The 21464-nt window shown below is 44.4% G+C and overlaps 1 protein-coding gene and 1 long non-coding RNA gene across 4 annotated transcripts; one reads left to right on the top strand and one right to left on the bottom strand.

The window, feature by feature from the left end:
- Positions 1–477: 477 nt before the first annotated feature.
- GAPDHS (glyceraldehyde-3-phosphate dehydrogenase, spermatogenic) lies at positions 478–17150 on the bottom strand. Of its 3 annotated transcripts, none has more exons than XM_083455460.1 (12): positions 16900–17059; positions 11459–11564; positions 8618–8806; positions 6740–6836; positions 6152–6258; positions 5182–5272; positions 4828–4946; positions 4226–4307; positions 3443–3594; positions 2498–2660; positions 1917–2014; positions 478–903 (listed from the first exon to the last, which is right to left on the bottom strand). In XM_083455460.1, exons 2-12 carry the CDS (start codon positions 11521–11523, stop codon positions 828–830), a joined length of 1239 nt encoding a protein of 412 aa, XP_083311586.1. In that variant the 5' UTR covers positions 11524–11564; positions 16900–17059; the 3' UTR covers positions 478–827. The 3 variants fall into 3 exon arrangements, with proteins under 3 accessions (XP_083311586.1, XP_083311587.1, XP_083311585.1); XM_083455461.1 differs by having other exon boundaries at positions 8618–9929; positions 9972–11564; positions 16900–16977; XM_083455459.1 differs by lacking the exon at positions 11459–11564 and having other exon boundaries at positions 16900–17150.
- Positions 17151–17202: 52 nt separating this feature from the next.
- LOC310684937 lies at positions 17203–21464 on the top strand. The gene is made up of 3 exons (XR_014514986.1): positions 17203–17264; positions 19058–19229; positions 20395–21464. It is a non-coding gene; the product is annotated as an uncharacterized lncRNA (long non-coding RNA).

Here is a 21464-nt window from a genome sequence, read left to right as displayed (position 1 = left end):
TGTGTATATATATTTAGATCATCTCACAGCTCTTTCCAGCAGTCACTGGTTCCGCCGCCACCATCATTTGCACTTGGGCTGTCCTCCAACCATCCAGCCACTATTTTGCACTTGGCTCTGACTAGTGGACCTCAGGATTTGAATAGAGACCAAGTAGATCCCACAAGCTTTAAGTCTGCCTATGCTTGAGCTAGAGGGACTAATATAAAAGCTCAATATAAAAAGCAGCTTCCTGTTTTCCCTAAGTTTCTCAGCAAATTATAGCTGAGGAGAAAGATTTTACACGTCCTGCACATAGCTCCAGATTAATGGCAAACCAGGATTCTGATCTTCGCAAAAATGAGCATTTTAATTAGAATGCTCCTTCAATAGATACATTTAGGAATGCTCAAAAGATGTCTAGTTGATACACAGGTGTGGTCAAAATGCGCATTTCAGCAGACCCACAGGGAGCTAAAATAAAAGCCCATGAAAACATTTCCAGGTTCACATAACTTCAGTGGTTTTATTTCAATGCTTACGAGATCTCAAGGACACTACAGCCACACAAACCAATGTGTAACCCCAAAAGCTAGACTCTTTCTCCAAGGGGAAATTCGGTGCATTTGTCTTCACTACGTTTTTAAAGCTCATACAAGCTGCTGTGGAAAGCAGGATTCACACTCACATGTACACACATACACACAAAGCTTTACACAGTGACAAAAGGTGCAGTGTTCAGGGTTCTGTGGTCGAAGCGAAGAACTGGCCAGGAGATCAAACCTATTGACTAAAGGGGTGAGAGGCCACTCTGTCGGATAGCCTGGAATGCAGAGTGTGGGCAGTGCTCATTCGTGCTCCTTGCTGTACATGTGCTTCAGGAGATCTACTACACGGCAGCTGTAGCCATATTCGTTATCATACCTACAGAACGGAAAGAAAACTGTGTCTAAGTAATGCTCATAGCCCAAATGACTCAATCACACAAATCCACAGTTCCCAGGTGCCTCTGACAATCAGCCAGGAGATAATCAGTACTCCAGTTTTCAATTATAGAAGCACCTACTAGGGCTGGGCAATATAGTGTCCCAAACTGGTTTGAAGCCCATATTGTGATATTGATTTCATAGTTTTTGATCTGGTAATATATCACGAATCATAATATGTGGGTGGGAGGGTTTGCTTTGCAAAAATCACATTGTGGGGAAACTTTGAAGTCAGTCAATGCCTCTACAAAGCTCTATCCTTATTTCAGACATTGTGGCATATCTGTATATTCCGATGTTGAAAACCAGCCCTAATGCCTATGACATATACAACTCCCTCTCTCACGTAGACACAATACAGTGGTGCCCCGCAAGACGAATGCCTCGCAAGACGGAAAACCCGCTAGACGAAAGGGTTTTCCGTTTTTCAATGCGCTTTGCAGGACGAATTTCCCTATGGGCTTGCTTCGCAAGACAAAAATGTCTTGCGAGTCTGGAGGGTTTTTTTCGCTCCCCATCCCCTTTTTCTAAGCCGCTAAGCCGCTAATAGCCTTTTAGCAGCTAATCCACTAATCCCTTAAGCCTTTAATAGCCGCTAATAGCCGCTAAACCGCTAATAGCGCTAATCCAAGACGAAAAAACTGCTAGATGAAGAGACTCGCGGAACAACTTAATTTCGTCTTGCGAGGCACCACTGTAGAATTCTGGATATACAAATATTGAGCCTAGTTGGTAAGTTGTTCACAGCAGATGAAAAAAACCAAAATGTTCCAATTGCTTCAAGTCATCCCTGCTTGGTCAAAATTGGGTGTTCCTTGCTAGCTTTCGAAGGAAGCAGCATTGCTACCTGAGCAAAGCCAAGTCAGGGTGGCAAATTCTCCTTCTGAGAAGGGATTATCAGGCGACACACCAACTATGCTCCAGTGTGGAAAAACACCTGCTCATTCTTACCAGGAGATGAGCTTCACAAAGTTATCATTGAGGGAGATCCCTGCTCCAGCATCAAAGATAGAGGAACGATTATCACCAATGAAATCAGTAGAAACAACCTGCAAAAGAAGTGTGAGAATTAAATTATATACAAAAGAAAAACAAAAAAGACTGGTTCATCACAGATGTCAGCCTGTTACCCTGGGATTCCAGCCATGTGAGATGTTGGTAAGATGCTCCAGCAGGTAAAGACTGTTTGCCCAGTCCCTCAGGTTATGCTATACTTATACTTTAAGCAGAGCATCCCACATTTTATTTTACTAGTGAATGAATGGCAGCGACTTTTGGCTAAGGGATTAAAAGTTTGGATGTTGGATTCCACAGTCAAAAATATACTACAGCTTTAAATGCCACACCTGGTGTAGAATAAAACAGCTTTTGGCTAAAAACAAACTTAGAATGTAACCGCATCCCCCAGCAGTGTAAATCAAAGCATTATTATTGTTCTGATGAACTGTCTTGCCTATAAGTGGCTCAATGGGGTGCCTTGGAATTTCTCTCCCTCTACAGCTTGTTCAACTGAGAAAACTATCCATACTCACCTCATCTTCTGTATAGCCCAGGATTCCTGCCAATGGCCCTTTAGCTGCCTTCTTGACAGCTTCTTTGATCTGAGCATAGGAGGCTGGCTTGGAAAGGCGGCAGGTCAGGTCAACAACTGAGACATCACATACTGGCACACGGAACGCCATGCCAGTGAGCTTCCTGTTAAAAGAGGAGGTTAGGCATTAACGGGGGGGGGGGAATTATCCTGGAGGATTACTACTAAATAGGAGCCAAAATTATATACACTTTAGGAAAGTGGTTCTGCACATTAAATTCTTAGCACCACCTGGATTCTATGCACTGCTCTTGGGAAAACATGGCAGAGGACCTTCTCAGAAGTGGTGCCCGCCCTGTGGAACGCCTTCCCATCAGATCTTAAGGAAATAACCGACTATCTGACTTTTAGAAGACCTCTGAAGGCAGCCCTGTTTAGGAAAGTTTTTAATGTTTGAACTTTTATCGTGTTTTTAATATTCTGTTCGGAGGTGCCCAGAGTGGCTGGGGAAAGCAAGCCAGATGGGCAGGGTTATTATTAATAAATAATAATAGTAATAATAATAATAATAATAATAATAATAATAATAATAATAATAAATTGTTGGTGTTGTTGCTGCTGCTGCTGTTGTAAGTCATGAAAAATGTGCCACAATTGTTCTGCTAAAGACTGCTAATCCATTTCATGGCAATCTAATGTATGGGCCAAGTGTTTGGGCTCTCATCAGAAAGCCAGGGCAGAAGGTATGGGGAAGAAATGTTGAGAGACCTCAAGCAACTACCCTAAGAAAATAATGCTGGGCAATGTCATGTTTCTCTCTTCTGCATGAGCACAAATAACATACCTTGCCAATACTGCTTAACCTGTTTTGTAGTCAACAAACAGCTGCAATAACTACAAAAACACAGGAACTAGTTTCTACAGAGGCCTAAGATATGCTCCATACCCATTAAGCTCTGGAATGACCTTGCCCACAGCTTTTGCAGCACCAGTAGAAGCTGGAATGATATTTTGGTGGGCACCCCTGCCATCACGCCAAGCCTTGGATGAGGGACCATCCACAGTCTTCTGAGTGGCAGTATAAGCATGAACTGTGGTCTGCAAACAGAAGAAGCCAGTTAAGGAAAAATGCAAGACATTTTAGAGTCGATTCTGGTCTAACAAGCAATATCTGAGGTTTTCTTGGAAACCTAAACTTTTGTTTTACATGTAAAAACATGGGATTGACTCATACGAGATGCACATTTGTTAACTTTATAGGAAAGCAGCTCTAATCTTGACTGGTGACAGGATTCAGAGACCTAAAAACTAAGCTGCACGCTTGTAGTAAAAATGCCCATTTTGCCTCTCAGCAGGCAGTTTTTTGGAAGCAAAAGTGATTCACAAGAGTGTCAACACTTCTATAAGCCACAAAGAATCAATACATGATCACATAACAGTTGAAGACAGGATTAAATTTCCCAATCATTTTATCTGGAAGCCTGGTCTCTAAGGACTGGATGGCACTGTTAGAATATTGTTTTGAATCCTCAAACAGCCACCAATTTGGATAAATGCTTTTTTATAGTGGGTAACTGAAAGCTATAGGAGTTGTGCACTGCGAGGAAAGTTCAGTTTCTTCTAGACCACACTATCTATAGGAAGACACCAGGGTGATAAAAGGTTTTGTCAGAAGTCCGGCTCTTGAATGCAAGTTCCATTCTCAAAGGCAATCCTGTGTTGCTCTTACCATAAGGCCTTCCAAAATGCCAAAGTTGTCGTTAATGACCTTGGCCAAAGGTGCCAGGCAGTTGGTGGTGCAGGAAGCATTGCTGAAAAGCAAGAGGGATACATTAAGCTGACTTGACAACCGGCCAAGGGAAAAAGCACAACCTTTTTGTGTGTAACACACCCAGGAGCCTGCATTGCAAGCAAAGACCTATGGGTTGTCTCCAAAGCTAGGTAAAGTTCACGCCCCAAGCTTTGATTGTCGTGTTCCATTTTCCAGGCTTTTCTCTGGATATCTTGAACAAGTTTGTGTAAATCATCAGCTTTCCAGGTAGGCTAGAAGCTCCCGCAACCATCAGGGGATATGCTATGAATTACTACACCTCCCCCATTAGCACCTTGCTTTGCAACACAAGCTCAGCTATTCTGCAGAAAAAGAGAAAGCAAGGCCTTCTTGTCACCACCCTGCCAACCCAAACTCCTCTACCCCCAGGGAGGACCTGAGCCCCCTGCCTACATGATTGTTCTTTTGCTGGAAAGCATCCACAGAGACCCATCTCTAGAATGGCCATGCAGCAAACTACTTCTCAGAAGACGAAACGCTGGGGTGGAGAGGAGCCTTACCTCACAACCTTCATGCTGGAGGGATCGTACTTCTCATGGTTGACTCCCATAACAAACATGGGCGCATCAGGAGACGGCGCACTCACCACTACTCGCTTGGCTCCACCATGGAGATGAGCCTGTGGAAGGCGGCAGGGTTTTTTTTTTGGTCAGTCACTGAAGATCAAACTCAGGCTATGCAGAAAGCATTGTAAGTAGGATGGAAACACAGCACACAAAGGGGAGCATGCTCCAGCAGAGAGATCTGCCCCTGTGCATTTAGAAACCAAGCATCCGTGGAGGGAGTCCAGCACAGAGTCACAGAAAGGCCCAAGAATTGCTTCCCTTATCCGAGCAAGCTACACAGGTACTTACCGAAGCTTTCTCGACGGAGAGGAAGACTCCGGTGGATTCTACTACATACAAAGCTCCTGCCTCGCCCCATGGGATTTCATTTGGTTTCATGCTGCAAAAATACAAGATTGCAAGGCCTTTTGTCAGTAGATGTTTTGGTATGTGGAGGTGCGAAGAAATCTCTCACAAAGGTATTAGCTGCCAGAGGACACAGGCAGGTTAGCAGTCATGTGCCTGCAGGACTGGGCTGCTGATTAACCATCTTTCAAACTCTTCATCAAGAGCTTAGTAAAATTGAGGTATGAATAAACTGATACTCTCTGCACTGACAAAATGCTTTTAGAGTCCATATATAACTGTTAAGTGTAATGAATGGATGCTTTAAAATATTCCAGTGAGGACTAAATGGTAGAGTGTTGCTTTTTACAATCCCTGGTACAATCAACGGGCTAATGGCAAAGTCAGTGCCAGACAGGTACACATCTATGTACGTAGAAGGACCCAAGGGGGGTAGGAACCAAAACAGGATATCCGTAACATTTTATCCTGGCCTTCTCCAAAGAGGTCAGGGCATTGTATGTGGTTTTCCACCCCCAAGTTCTTCTAACAACCCCGTGAGGTGGGTTAGGTTTCAAAAATAGTGACTAGTTCAGTGTCATGTAGCCACAAGGTTGATTTGAATCTGGTTTTCTCCAGTCCATCTGTTACAGCACTCTGGCTCTCTGCATTCAACTCTATCACAGCCTGCTGAAGGATGATATGGATTTTATCAACGTGCCTGTGAGAAAAAGATGTAGTCTTCTGTGGGGGATAGGGATGTGCACAGGTACACGCACAATCCTTTAAAATGCATCTGTCACGTGTTTGGTACAGTCTTTGGGCCAGTCATCAGTTACACAAACCTTGGACAAAAATCTCAGAAGCCTGCTGCAGATTATTGCCAAGAGTGGGTACGCCTCTAGTCAAGACCCTGACTTTTATCCCCACTTACCTCTGGAATACAGAGATTTTGGAGCCATTCACTACCAGCTTGCCATCCTCAGCCTTCACTTCTCCCTTGAAGCGCCCATGTGTAGAATCATACTTGAACATGTAGACCTAAAGGAGGAAGAGAAGCGTCAACCGCAACCATATTGTGCCAGACAGAGGGCACTGGATTTACTTATTTTTGCTTTCTTGGCTAGAAATAAAAGCTTATGCAGAAAGCATGAGGATGGTACAGATCACCCCAACCCAATACCCCCTTATTGTATCCATATGTTAATATCACGCTTGAACAGGGCCTTACATACAGTAAGTGCAGAAATCTGAACATTTCCAATTTTCTGATTGCGGTTTCACACACTTCACCTCTATGTGCACTGGGATTTACTGATGTAAACTAACACGCAAATGGGGTATAAATGCATCTGTGTATGTTTCACTTGAGATGGTGCCAGGATGCCAAGGACCAACCAGCATAATCTTGACCATTCAGCACCACCACCACTCCCTAAAACCTTCCTTTTCAGTCTACCAAGGAAACAGACTAAGGGCCACTGTACAATTGGAGTTCAGTCGGATACCATTAAGCCATTACCATGTATTTGACGTCAATGAAAGGATCATTGATAGCCACAACTTTGACCCCCTTCTCCACACAGGCTCGGAGGACCAAGCGCCCAATACGCCCGAATCTGCAAAAAGGACAAAAGCCAATCCATTAGAGTTGCAAATGCCCCATAGCTCTTTCTACATAACTAAAGCAAGCAGAATATGTTACTAGAATAGGCCTTCTTCTAGGCAGCAATTAAGGCTTCCACAATATTAAAAAGCCTTTTTCCACTGAGATCCATAGTTGACATCAGGATGCAGAGCATGAGCAATTAAGCTCAAAACCTTGCTAGAAGCCCATGGGTGCTTAGGAGTAGCCAACCTGGTACCTTCCAGATTGGCTGGAAGGAGAGTTGTACTCCACAATATCAAGAGGGCACCATGTTGGCTATCACTGAAATGAGCTTTCAGAGACAAGACATTCCTGCTCTGCATTTTGCTTTCTTGCACAAGAAGCCACCTTTTGGTTAACCAATCCAGAAACTGTGTTCTAGAGGGTTGCTTGGAATGTTATCAGAAAGCTCTCCAATGACAATGATCAGTAAAGATGATCAGAAGTTTGCTGCAAAATGTTGCTCATCAATAGCTCTATTTCTCTGCAAGATTCAGCACAGGAGAACATTGGGTCTGTTGTAGCATGAATGCATGCTCTATACATTCTGAATGACTGTGAGGCTCAAAAGACCTATGAAACATGAGTTAAGCATGTTGCCTGGAACAGGGGTCGTCAGAAGGTAGATCTGGATCTACTTGCAGATTACTGGAAGATTTACAATGGACTGGTGAGAATTCCAGATGCCCCAGTTGTTTCACTACAACAATGAACACCCACACAAATTAAGCCGTTAAGAAACCCTAATCTGTAGTAACTCAAATACAAACTAGTACTTTTATGTGCTAGTCAACCTAGAGTATTGCTCAAGGGGCACAACAGGGAGCTGGCTCTGCTTTAAAGCCACCATTTTGCACATGGTTCTGCACAGTGAACCTCATTATTGTAGTGGGTCCAACAAGCCTGATGTTTGATCACACTTGTCCAAGAGCAGGCCCCAAAATCCTCTGCAACATGCAAGGGTTCTGTGGTGGACATGTACGAAGCTCCTCAAGCAGACAACTAGTGTAGAAAAAGGATTCCTTAAAAGCACAAAGTTTGGAAATCATAATTATGATCCAATCCTTCCAACTGCCTGAAAATGGTATTCAGAAACCTATCACCTTTAATATAGGAGGTAATGCACTGCACCACTGTGACTAATAGCCACCGATAGCTTTCTATCCCATGAACTAAGTCTAAACCCCATTGAAATTTGTGGCCATTATTACACTTTTGTGGCAGCAAGGTTCATAATTTATAACTATGCATTGACACATATTGTACTGTGTCAAGGACTTCCTTTGGTCTGTCCTGAATCATTGAACATTCAGGCTCATTAAATGTTTCTGGGTTTGGTTATTATGAGGCAGGGTTTTTTTTAAAAAAAAACCTTCTCTCTATCCACTTTCCCCACACCAGGCATAATTTTATAATTTCCATCATGTCCCTCTGCTTGCTTGCCTTTTTTCTACACTGAAAAACCCCTCCAGATTTTGTAACCTTTCCTCACAGGGGAGTTGTTCCAGCCTATATTATTTTGGTGGCCCTTTTCCATCTCTACAATATCCTTTTTGAGGTACAGCAACCAGAACTGTACACAGTACGGTGTTCCAAGTGCAGCCTCATCACAGTTTTATCTTCAATCCCTTTCCTAACTATCCCTGGTAAGGAACTCCTGCCAGTTTCTTCACTGAGCTAGCTGCCCACTGTATTATACTGTGTTACAACAAACAAACCAGCAAGCAAATACACCTTTTGAAAAATCCTTACCCATTGATCCCAACATGAAATTCCGCCATACGTTTTGGAGGTGGTGGAGGTGGAGGAGGAGGAGGAGGTGGAGCTTCTGGTTCTGGCTCTGGAGTAGGCGGTTCTGCCTCGGGGGTAGGTGGTTCTGCCTCGGGGGTAGGTGCTGGCTCTGGAGAGATTTTTGGAGGAGACCCTTCACTTATCTCGAGCCTGGAAGCATCAGAAAGGAGTAAGCATGCTGGCTTGGACAGAGGCAACTAAAGATCATATTGGCTAAACAGATTTTAATTGGTTTAAGTCATTCTCACTCCCCAGAACTAGAAGTCTGTGGTAGGTGATGCCAGTAAAAATCACCCCCCTCCCTAGACTACCATTTCCAAGATTCTTTAAGGGGCCATCACACTCCCATGTGGGTTAACCCAAGGAAATTCATTATTCCTGCTCCCCCCCCCCCCATTCTTTATTCGACGGTTAGATCATTTATACAAGGCACAAAGATTTAACTTAAGGACTTTTCTAACAAGGATGGACTTCATCTTGTCCTATGTTTCTCTCTCCCTCCCAGTGACCTTGGTTTATAATGATCTACACTGTGACATGTGACTCAAATCCATTGCACAGTGTTGCAATAAAAGGAGGAAGAGACCCGCTACTTAAAGAGAATTTCCAGATACCGTACTGGTCTACATACAAATTCTAGGCTTGTGCACACATCTACTCATCCTGTGCCGGGGGGTCTGAGTGGTCTTCCACTTGCCCCACACTTTCCAGACATGGGTCTGAGTGGTTTTGCCTTGCCCCACCAGTTTCCCCCGGAAAATTCGCTCTTTAGCAATACAGTGGAACAAATGGCAATCTGCAGAAACCTCAATTGCCGATTGTTTCAATTCACCACTAAAGACTGGGTTTCCCAAGGGGAAAGGCGGTGGGGCAAACGGAGTATGCCACAAGCATTTTGTTCTATGGTAATTTCTGCTCCAGGGTTGAGTTCAGTAACTTGAGCTTCAACTTTGGACCAGAAGCTGGCTGTACACAGCAATGCTTTGATGGCTCCTGTGACATCATGAACCCCCTTCACTTCCATTAATTCCAGAGTCAGCTTAGCAGTTGCTCATATTGATATTTTTTTTAAGCCCTACATGTGATGCTTTAAAAAGATAGCCACCTAAAGCACAGGGGGAAGACTCATGACTAATCAACATTCACACTACTAGTATTCCTTTATTACAAAGATAGGAGAAAGCTTGGCTTACCATGCAGGAAAAATGAGCTCCTATCACTTCCATTATATTTATTCAGACCCTAACTTTGCAGATCCAATCCCTTCACTTGACTGTAAGAACTAACGTGTTGTCTCAAACTAAGTTTAAGTAACCTGGGTTCATTACTTTCAATGGGTCTAACTCTGGATAAAATGCACAGCTACAACACACCCATTACAGGAATTATTTCTGGTGAGCAATGCATATTACATGGTTTGCCTTGGGCCAGGCAACTTGAGTTTCAAAATGGGATTTACTGTGTAATTAGGAAGCTTGTTTGCTCATTCCAGGGCAAGAACAACGAAATTAATGTAAACTTCCGATTTAGTATAGTCGTACCTTGGTTGTCAAACAGAATCCATTCTGGAAGTCCGTCTGATTTACGAAAATGTTTGACAACCAAGGTACGGCTTCTGATTGGCTGCAGAAGCTTCCTGCACTCAATCGGGAGCCGCGGAAGTTGCCTCAGATGTTTGGCTTCCAAAAAATGTTTGCAAACAGGAACACTCACTTCCAGTTTGCGGCATTCGGGAGCCAAAATGTTCGAGTCGCAAGGTGTTCAAGATCCAATGAATGACTGTACATATCTCTGAGAGACTGTCCACTCCTTAATTTGCCAGTAGCTTTGTTTTGTTCTTGGATTAAACCAAGCATCCCAGAATAAGATCTTAAAATTGCTGCCTGCTAAGCTACTTCTGACAGGCCACATGCCCCAAAGGCTTGGAAATGGCAAACAGCTTCACTAATTGTGTCATGATGCAGCTCCTGTAAGACCACATTACACAGGACAGCCAAGTGGGGAACCCCAGAAAGTAACAATACATACCGTCACAAGCCAAAATAGCCTTGTAGACTGAAAACCTGGAGGGAGGCCAAATATTTTAAGACTGAAGGGAGCCTCCAAGTCAAGGTTAACCAGAACACACAGTTTTCTCCGGAGTGAGATTCACTTTGCTATGCTTCTATGTAAAGTAGATGAATCCTTGCCATAGCAAAAGCCAGGATACATGAGAGCATAGTTGTTTTCTGCAGTTTCATCCAAGAGTTGAAGATTCCATCACACAATACACTGAGGCAAGCAAGGAAAAATGGCAATTCCAAAACATTCCAGTATTCCTGGCCACACTAAAGAGGGCTGGTCGCCTAGGATCACTAACCCAAACGACAACTTTGGGTGCTTCTGAACATGTAAACAAGGCTTCAATATGGAGAACAGTGAAAAGGTTTAATAAAAATATTTTCATATCCAGATAGAACATGCTTGCTTAACCAAATTTCAGTAAGCGCACACTACATGCTAAAGGAAGTTCCTAAATAACTTACATCTGCTTGGGAGAATCTCACTTGGAGAAAAGTTCTCTTAAATGGGTTACACTGAGGTTCTGGAGTTTGCCTTACCCATTGTTGAACCTCATTTACAAATGAAGTTTAACAGACCTAGAACAGGGTGGCTTTCAAACCATATATTGTGAACCTGCAGGCTTTACTGTTATCTTTACCACTATATATCTTACCTCTAGTTACATTGGCTTTACCAGCTCATGGAGAAGGCTGCCGGTATTTAAACGTTCATCAGAACCCCCTCAAGAAATTTGCTTACCTGAAAACTTTGACACTAACTGATGTGCCGCCACAATCCGGTGGCGGTGAGCAACTGCGATTCATTCTGCTGGCTGACCTATCTACCGTTTCTCTACCTAGAAATACTGAAAGAGGATTTCAGGAGGCTGGTTAACTTCTGCTCGGCTAAGCTTGCTGCAGCTATTATCAAAGATTCCTTTGCTCCCCAGCATTTCTGTTTTTTCACCACCCATTCAAAACTGTGTTCTTAATAAGAATCAGGGACTTCTGGCCCAAAAGTGGTTATAAGAACAAAGAGCACTGGGGTAGTGGGGAGATAAGAAGGTCTGGCAATTTTTAGAAGTGCACCTCCAAATGTTCTCCAAGTAACTTGCTTTCCTGGAAATGTTAGTCTGAAAGATTAGTTCCTACACTGGTAGCAAAAAAAAAAATGTTATTTAGAGGGATTACCAAAATTCAGATTGAAACAATAGATTTTTGGAGCCATCTTCAGAAGAACCACAGTCCAGTTCTACCCTACTGAGCAGATACTAGGAAAACATTGTCAAACACATCCCTGAAGATGAAGAGTAGCAACAGAAAAATGCCTTATTACAGCAGCTCATTGATAGTTCCGAAGATTGTGAAATGGCTCTTTTTGTTATAACTTCAACAATGCAACATATATATTTTTATGTATATACTGCTTGTATGCCAAAATGGCAATAGCAATATGACACAGAGGTGATTGTATCAGTTGCCTACCAAAGTCTTTTAAGGTTTCAATCTACTTTTTTGCTTCAGCATCCTGTGCAGAACCCAAGAATAAGTGGAGAAACTTTTGCCCTGGAGGGCATAGCAGAATGCTAGACAAACAAGGACAGCTATTTGCACAGTGCTCCTGCCCAGACCAGAAACAGATGATAGCCAAGGTTATATATGAATCAAGAGAGCACAGCTTCACATTTGAAGACAGTTACATAAGCATGACTATCTACATTTGTGTTCCTGAGCCCCTTTGTTTGCATTCAGCAGGATGACTCTGCAAGTTTGCTTTATGTCCTGTTGGCCCCATTTGTACTGAGTCTAAGCTACAGGTTTATATAACCATGATTATATGGTTTGTTACAAGCAGAACAAGTTGCTTCCCCTGGTCATTTTAACCTAGGCTTCTGCCAACGGCAAGTAGGAAAATACTCATAAAATACAAAAAGGCAGAGAAAAGAATAAATACAGTGTCTTACTATCCTGAGGTTCCAGTATTAATTTCTGCCGCTGAGTTATAGTGGCTTTGCAATACAAAACCAGAATCACATTTGTGTATCTCACCACTTCAACCTTGAGCAGGATCACCTTAGTCATATTATCTCTTATTTGTATAAAGATGGATACTAGATGACTTTTCAAAAATGCAGATGATGCCAGTAACACGTTAAGGTGGGGGTTTTCCAACCTTCCCTGCTACAGCCACCATCAACCATCAATTATTTCTAGCAACACTGCTTGCCAGACTTTCAGCCCTACTAGTGATACTAATGGGGCCATGCTTTGGAAATGGTACCTCTTTTGCCAACCAAGTGCTTCCCATTCAAGGAGATATGAAAATGAATCAAACCAAGGAAAGAAAGAAGCAAAGATCTTAGTCAATTGATCTTTTATTTAGAAATCCTGCATTTTCCCCGATTTTGTTAAAATGTTGCATGCCAAACAATAAATATCTTGGCAGCCGCAACTGGAAGAACAGAAGCCATTTTGTTTCAGAACAGCTCAGGTCTGCAGCCTCTCAAGCGTATTATTTCTAAAGTGCTCGGTACAGAAACACCTTTCGATTCCTTGGCAGACAGCCCCATGGAATTTTGCAACCCATTGCAGATTTGCCAACGCATTTTCACAACGGTGTACGGTAAAAAGGGGAACTTAGCAATAGCAATTTTGCAGCATTGCTGTGAAAACGACATTGGCCTAAACATCAATAATTTTGCCACCGTTATTTGGTGTTCTTGGATCTTCCGGTTTACGCAGCTTCCATGAATGCAACAGCTTGGAACTGTATGACAGCCACAGAAGTTTGACAAAATGAGTATTAATCAGATATATTTTCTTCTATTGCTTCATTACCATTTTGGCCTTCAATACGTGTACCTAGTACATCACGACAGAAGCAACAGTCCATCACAGGAGTACATTCCCATCCTTCTGCAGGCATCTAAATGCTGCAGTGACGCTCTGTGGCCAACAGCAGAGTCCCAAACCCATCCAAGAGTACATTAAGCAGCAACCACAGCCCAGAGCAGCGTCGGCAGGCGCATACTCACAGCCCCAGAGCATTTTACAACCATCACGTCCTGGCTGCAGATGCTGTGACCTTGAGATTGTATTGGTGCAGCAGAAAAGTCTGCCCACACCCTACTCCTATGCAGTTAGATGTGCCAAAGCTCATAGATGCCAATGGTCTTAGTCAGACCTAGAGCTAGTTGCACAGTTCTAATCATGCTATACATTTCTCAGTATAAACCTTTGGCACCCATTGCAGTGTACCCTTGCTAACAACCGGGATCCAGATTTTCAGTTAGAAAATGGGCTCTTATCTCCTTCCTGCATTCCTGGAACAAACAGTTTGCATTTGACTTCCACTGACCAAAGATAGGAAGTCTGTTTTTTTAGCCTTTAGTCTAAGCCTAGGCATGTTTCCCTTCTTGTTGTTTGTGGGGAGCCTGGAGCAAGATAACAGTTAGCTGTCTGCTCATATTAGCAACTGAGACTTACAACCTCCTTCACAGAAAGACTATATACTTGATCTGTGAATCACCTCTACCGAAGGTCCATCTATTCGCCTGCTGTTGTCAATAATGCAGGCTTGCAACATATTCATGGTCTCATTTCCAATGTCTCAATATTTCATTATGATTGCAGTTTTAAGTAGACATTGTGTGCACTTAAATTTTGAGCTACAGCTCCAAGAAAGTAGATTTTTTTTGAACAGGCTATCAACGTATAAAAAGTGTAGAATTAAAAAAAATGCTTTATATTCTGCCAGCAGGGCACTGGATGAATTTATAGCGGTGCAGCATATTTGCAGAGTCTCATTCTTGCAATGAGCACACGGTTCTGCAGCCTAGTTTCTACCAAAAATAAGAGTCAGATTAATTTCCCTTCTAACAATGGCATTATTTGCGAGGAAGTAGCTTTTCAGTTTCTGAAATCCCCGAGGGAGAATCCTGGCCATCTTTCAACTGCTGCTCTCTGGAGCGTGCCTGGCTGCACGCAGACATCACTGCTTCCTAATCTCACCGATGTGATGCGACAGTCACATGAACAGGACGGATCCATACAATTAGCAGTTGATCTGGAAGAAACCAACTCGATCGCTAGGTAACAGGGGTCTTTGCTTCCCTACCTCTGCAAAAATCCCTAGGTATTGAAAACTACCCAGCCAGGGTAAAGGCAACATATATAAACATCAGCCAGTTCATTCTCTCACCTGGAACTGACACAGAACAAATCTTTACAACTTCTTATATTTTGATTTATGCAAAATATACACAATAAAAATGGTGTGATACTATTCCTCAAAGAGGATGAGCAGTCTAAAAAAAAAAGATAGAAACCCGGGCTTATTTCTACAGAAGGGAGTAGGTGGGACAGAATCTTTCATTAAATTCCTCTTTTTTAAAAAAACACAGTAAGGGAGATGCTTCTTCCATTGATGAATTAAAGTCAAAAGGCAGGAACTGCCCATTTAACAGTCCTCAAAATGGAATGGTCCAGGCTTGACTCTTCAGTGGTTTTTCTGACGCAGTTGCATTTCTAGAGAGATCCATGGTACAGAGGCAGATGAACCTGCATCATCATCTCCTGCTCTCAGTTGTTTAGTGCCTTCTCTAGCAGTAACTGAAGCTTCCCTACTGGCGCCTATGGGGGAACCTTCCTTGGTATCCAGCATTCTTGTCACTGCAAATACTTTCAAAGCAAGCCCTAAAGCTTCCTTACAGCACCCTTACCATGCACCCATCAAGGGCAACATTCTCTCTCCAAACGGCTGCATTGTAGCATCAAGCAAACCTGCAATCCTGCAATTTATTCCCCTTTACACCCCAACCTTTCCTCCAAGGAGACCGAAGTGGCACACATGGCTCCCCTTCTCCTCCCACTCCGTCCAAATTTAAGCCCTGAAACCACCTTGTGGGGTAGGTGTGTTTGTGTTTATTATGTTTATATACTACTGTTCTTCCAAGGAACTCAAGGTGGTGTGCATAGTCCTCCTTCCCCATTTCATCCTCACAACAACCCTGTGAGGTAGGCTTAGGCTGAGAAGTGGTGACTCGCCCAAGGTCACCCAATACAGTGGACTGAGTGAAGGTTTGAACCTGGTTCCTGCCATGTCTTAGTGAAACACTCTCACCGCTACAGCATGCTAGCTGAGCTTCCCCTCGCCCCACACCTCCTGTCCTCCAAGTCCCCAAACCAGTCCACTACAACAGCACCCTCCTCCATCTATGCCCTAAAGCCATTTAGGGACTGTTCCTGTCCACAGGCCTGCCCCCCCCCCCCGACCACAAGCCTCCTGCTATCTGCTTCATAGCACTGCAGAAAGAAGCACCATGTTGCTATGTGGTTGACTCATGCTTCTGAGCTCTCCTAATGCTCTAGCTCTTGAAGGCTACTCCCCGCGACAACCACACGTACAATCCACCCCACCCCAAAACATCACCCCTTCTCTGAAGATGACACACATCCACTTTGCCCCATGCCTCTCTTGCCCCCTCATGCATCCCTTCTCAAAACTGTTCAGAGCCAAGCTCACGGTGGTCTTCTGGGGTCAACCCCCAACACAGCGCAGTCCTCGCAGACATCATCTCTCCTTCCGCCTCCATTTTAGTTACCCAGCCACAGTCTATTTCTTAACTGGAAAGATGCCTAAGCCACCTTTTCAATACCTCAGCCCACTAGTGTGGTTTTCAGGGGTTAGAGCACCAGATTAGGGAGCTAAGAGAGCAGGTGTCCAAGTGGTGGTTCAGCTGCTCACTTTAGGGGGGGCTCTCCTCCCCCCCCCCCGCCCTCTGAGCAACCTACCTCACAGGGTTGTTTGTGAGCTGCCGAAGCAGAACCATGTGCACCTTGAGAACGAAAAAACCCACACACATGTACGGAAAGAATGAATAAAAGTCACCAGAAGGCAACGAGCAATTTAAAAGCACTGAATACGGAGGATATAAATGCATTAACAGGCAAATAAATGTCAAGACCATCGATTTTTAAATTAAACAATAATCCCCATTCCCCAGCCTTGCAGCCCCCATCCACCCAGCTAGCATCCTCTATAGGGCGCCCCTTCCCCCCTCCCAGCATCCTCTATACGACCCCCCCCACCCCCCACCCACCGTGGTGGACTGGACAACCCAGACCACCCCCCAGACCCTCTAGGCCCACCCTAAAGCTCCCTCTCCAGCCGCAGCATCCCCCCCACCCCGCCCCACTCACAAGTCTATCCAAGCGACAGACCAGATGGCGTCGAACAAGCGAAAGCAACGGCCGGGCTGCAGCTTATATACCCTCTGCTGCCAGGCAACGCCTAAGCTCCCGCCCCCGCCTCCTCCTCCCCCCTCCCCGAACGCGCTCTTGCGGCACCTGCGCGCACGCGCGCCTGCGCTTGTTCTACTTAGCAAGTCAGCCCGAGGCGGCGCGTGCGCTCGCGCGCCCTCTCCCTCGAAGCCCATTGGTACCCGGCCCCATCCGCGCACAACGGCCGCGGCGCGCGCTCCCCTCCTTCCCGCATGCGTAGTTCTGCCCTCTTGGGCATCTTTCGCGGCTCGGGGTTTTTTTGTGTGTGTGCACCTGCTGTCCAGGTGAGGGGAAGAGAAAGAGCAGGGAGGAAGGAAGGAAACCAGGGTCGCTGGGCATTCTTTGTTTTCATTCTCGCGCATCGTTGAGGCGCCTTCACACGTGACGGGTTTCCTTGTTTAAAAAGGAAAAGCAAAGCTACCCATTACCTGTAGGAATGCAGCAGGTGTGCTCTGTCGCGTGGAAGAAAGATATGGGGGCACCTCTAAGGCTTAGCAACGAATATATTGCACATTATTAAATTTATAACCCCGCCTTTCCAGCCAGAGGAGCGCAGGGCCACAAACACGCAAGTGATAAAGGAATTAGAACGTCCAAGAACAATTCCTATGCAGTTCCAAACTTTTTTGTGGGATGGGGATAAGAAAAGCAAAGGGTGTAGTCAATGAATGATGTTGGAAAGGGTGGGGTGGAACTGGCTGGCAACTGGAAGCCTTGTATTTATGCCTTCTTTCAAAACGTACCTCAGGGCAGAAGTTTCTGAGAATGTTAAAAAGTCACGAGCCTCATAATCATAGCTGTTTGAAATATTTGCTTGCCAAATCCTCAAGGAAGATGATTTAGCAGCAGTTATATGTGGCTTGATTGCAAATTATTATGGCATGGGCTTTTGTGGCCTATAGCCTGTGTTAAAGTCTTGGCCTGGATTATAGTATACACAGATGCTCTGTGTGTGCATTGTTAAAACCGTGTTTATGGAAGACAATCTTACTCAGCTACCAGTGATTGCTAAAGAAGAAAGAAGCAGACAATGAGGTCAGAAGGAAGGCAATGCAGAAGCACAGTTGGTGATAATTATTGCACTGATGCATTCTGAAGTGCAGGTGTTCCTCATCGACACTTTCATTATTAACCCTTCGCTTAACAGCTAGCCTCAAGAAAAGTTCTGATGAACTCAAAAGCTTGCTTTACAACACTTTGGTCATAATAAAGGAACTTGGGAGCTATTTCATGATAAAAGTAGCCGTTTAACCCTTAGCTATGTGTGCTAATGTAACCTCCCTCTGCTTAGCTTAATTGGTGGGTTTTTCTCTGAGAAAAACTTATTGGCATGCAGAGGATTGGCAAAAAGTGTCCCAGGAGATGACATCACCCCTGTTGTGAAATAAATTTCACACTGGCCTGCTGCTCCACTACCTGATTGCATTATTAACAGTAGTCATGCAGAATAAGCATAGAAAACCATTCTTATGTTTAAGCAGTAGTCTGATAGCTATAGTCAACCAGGAACTGCATGTAGGCAAATACATGGAATGCCAGAAAGGTGAGTAAGTGGACTGGCAGAGGAAGAATGAAGTGATTCATCATCCTCTGCCAACAGTGCTGAAACCATACAACCTGCCAGATGACGAAAACTCACTCTTCTGCACCATGCAGAGGCAGATGTAGCAGGTTGCCGGAGGAGGGACAGGAACCCTCTGCCAGCTCCCAGCAGCTTACTAAAAAAAAAATTTAAAAATGGAAGGCTGGTAGCTTTTGTGAGCTAATTTCTCAGTTGCTTTTGAGAACACCAACCATGGTTTCCTTCTGGAGCAGCTATCCAAGTTAGGGGTGGGTGGCATTGCTTTGCAGTGGTTCCTGTCCTACTTGGATGGTTGTTTGCAGAGGGTGTTGCTTGGGGGGTGTTCCTCAGGCCCATAGAGCCTTCATTGTGGGGTTCCTCATGGTTCAGTTTTATCCCCTATGCAGTTTAACATCTACATGAAACCTCTGAGTGGGGTTATTGAGTTTTGGAGTACATTGTTATATACGGTATATGCTGATGACATACAGCTCTGCTTCTCCTTTACATCTGCAGGTGTGGCAATGGATGTGTTTGGACCGTTAACTTGGTAATGGACTGGATGAGAGTCAATAAACTGAAGCTCAATCCAAACAAGACTGAGACATTGTTAGTGGACAGTTCCCTTGACCAGATGGCTGGGTGTGTCGCCTGCTGTTGCTGGGGTTACACTGCTTCGAAGGAGCAGGTACATAGCTTCAGGGGATTTCTGGATCCTTTGCTTCATTGAGGCTCAGGTGGCCTCAGTGGTGTGGGCTGCCTTCCATCCCTACTTGGGCAGAGATAGCTTAATTTCTGTCGTCTATGCTCTGGTAACATCTAGGTTACTTTGCTGCAATATGTTATACGTAACTAGTGCAGAATTTGGCGGCCAGGTTGCTCACTGGGGCAAGACGATTTGAGAATATTACACTAATCCTGGCCCAACTGCACTGGCTGCCAATTAACTTCCAGGCCCAGTTCAAAGTGCTGGCTTAGACCTATAAAGCCTTAAATGGCTCAGGATTGCAATGCCTCAAGGACTGCCTCTCTCCATAGGAACTGACCCAGGCTCTGAGGCCCTTCTTTATGTGTCTCCTCCACGAGAAGTTCCATACAGTGGCAACATGAAAACGGGCCTTTTCTGCAGCGGCTTCCCATTTGTAGAATGCTCTCCCCAGGGAGGCTCACCTTCATTACATTTCTTCAGGTGCCAGGTGAAAATATTTCTCCTTGGGCTGATTAACATTCTATGGCCTTTTAAATGTGTTGTGGGAGGGGTCTTATTGCTTTGTTTTTGCTCCAATACGTATTTTGTGTTCTCATTTTGAATATGTTGTGAACTGCCCAGCTGTCTTCAGTACACAAATTTAAGAAATAGTAAAATAATAATAAATAGATTGCTATAAATGTAAGAGCTGTTTGACAGTGCAACAGTCTCCCTCAGGAGGTTGTGGACACTCCTTCCTTGGAGGTTTTTAAGCAGAGGTCAGATGGCCATCTGCCATGGATGCTTTAGCTGAGAGTCCTTCATTGCAGGGAGTTAGACTAGTTCTATGATTGTACTGCAATTGCAGAATATTTAAAAAAAAACCACACAGGAAGATGGAGGAAGAGGCAGAAATATTAATGGCAAAGTATTTTACCTAAAAGATTACTGTCACACTCGAAAGAGGGAAGGGACAAATAAATGCAGACACTGAGTTTGATTAAATGGAACAGAGAGACATACTGGGTAAAAAAGGATGAAAACAGCAACAGCGGGAGGCAGACCCACAGGGGTGGTGGTGGAAGCCACAGAAGCAGATGAAAGCTGCAGGAGTTCTTTCAGGCTGCTATTGCCTCCCTGTTTTAAGTTGCTTTCCTCCATTCAGTCGGCCACAAGGGAGCAACAGAGGCGGGGCACCGCATCCGTGCTGACGTCTCCTTCGGCAGGATGAGCCAGCACTATTGAGCCATTAATAATTGAGAAGACAGGAGCAACAGGGTGGGAGGGGGGAGGGACCGCAGAAGCAGCTGCCTGCCTCGATGTCTTTGAAAAGGCCTCAAGGAGACGTCTGCCTCCACGCAACCAGTATGGAGACACAACCGATGGCGATGGTGAAGAATATGATTTATTTAAAGGAGAGCACCTTCAGCGTACGACAAAAACTGTACCAGGCACACCTCTGTGGAAAGGGGGTTCCACAACGCCACATATAATGCCCTCTCCCAGGTCTCCACCACCCAAGCTTCTGAGAACTGTGGGACCACTCACGAGAGGGCCTGTAGGGAAGGAGATTTTACTACACACAGAAAACTACCCCATTTGTCCTTTTCGAAAGCTCAGGTTTCAATTGGTTGGGATAGTCTCTTTCCAGGCCTTAACCAACATATTTCCCAAGGGGAAAGGGAGAGAGTTGGCTAGGCTTGTGTCCTCATGCCATCAGCTCCTAGAAAACAAAGGATCAACAGACAAAGGAGTTTGCTTCTATTTTATTGTTGTGTCTTTTGCATCTTTATCATAGGTAATTTTTAATTTTAAGCCACCATAGAGTTCCTTGGCAGAACATATATTCCAGTAAATATATGGAATATATATTGAGCATATAGTCCAATAAATCAATCTTCGTCTTATGCAATTTGGGATGATGTAATGAGGTCCGTATCTCTTTGCTGTTTCCCATTACAAACAAAATCAGACTCAAGTACCAGTATGTAACTTTGATAAGTAAGACAAGTAGCATCCTATACCCTCTTACCTAGGAGCAAGTCTTGGCTGTGACTGCTGGAAGACCTGCTCCCTGCCTTGCAGGCTTTTTCCACCTGCCCTAGGAGGGCGGGGCCTGAACTGACTCCGGCTACAAAAACTGAGGCTGAACAGACCCTTGGGCTAGGTATTGCTTAGAGGGCTTGTTGCTGTTACTTATCTTTTTGTATCTTTTCCCCCTTTATTTTTAGTTCT

The sequence above is a fragment of the Podarcis tiliguerta genome, assembly GCF_965153285.1.
Source record: "Podarcis tiliguerta genome assembly, chromosome: 8".
NCBI lineage: Eukaryota > Metazoa > Chordata > Lepidosauria > Squamata > Lacertidae > Podarcis > Podarcis tiliguerta.
The sequence above is the reverse complement of the archived record's forward strand: the minus strand, read 5'-3'. Positions and strand labels throughout refer to the sequence as shown.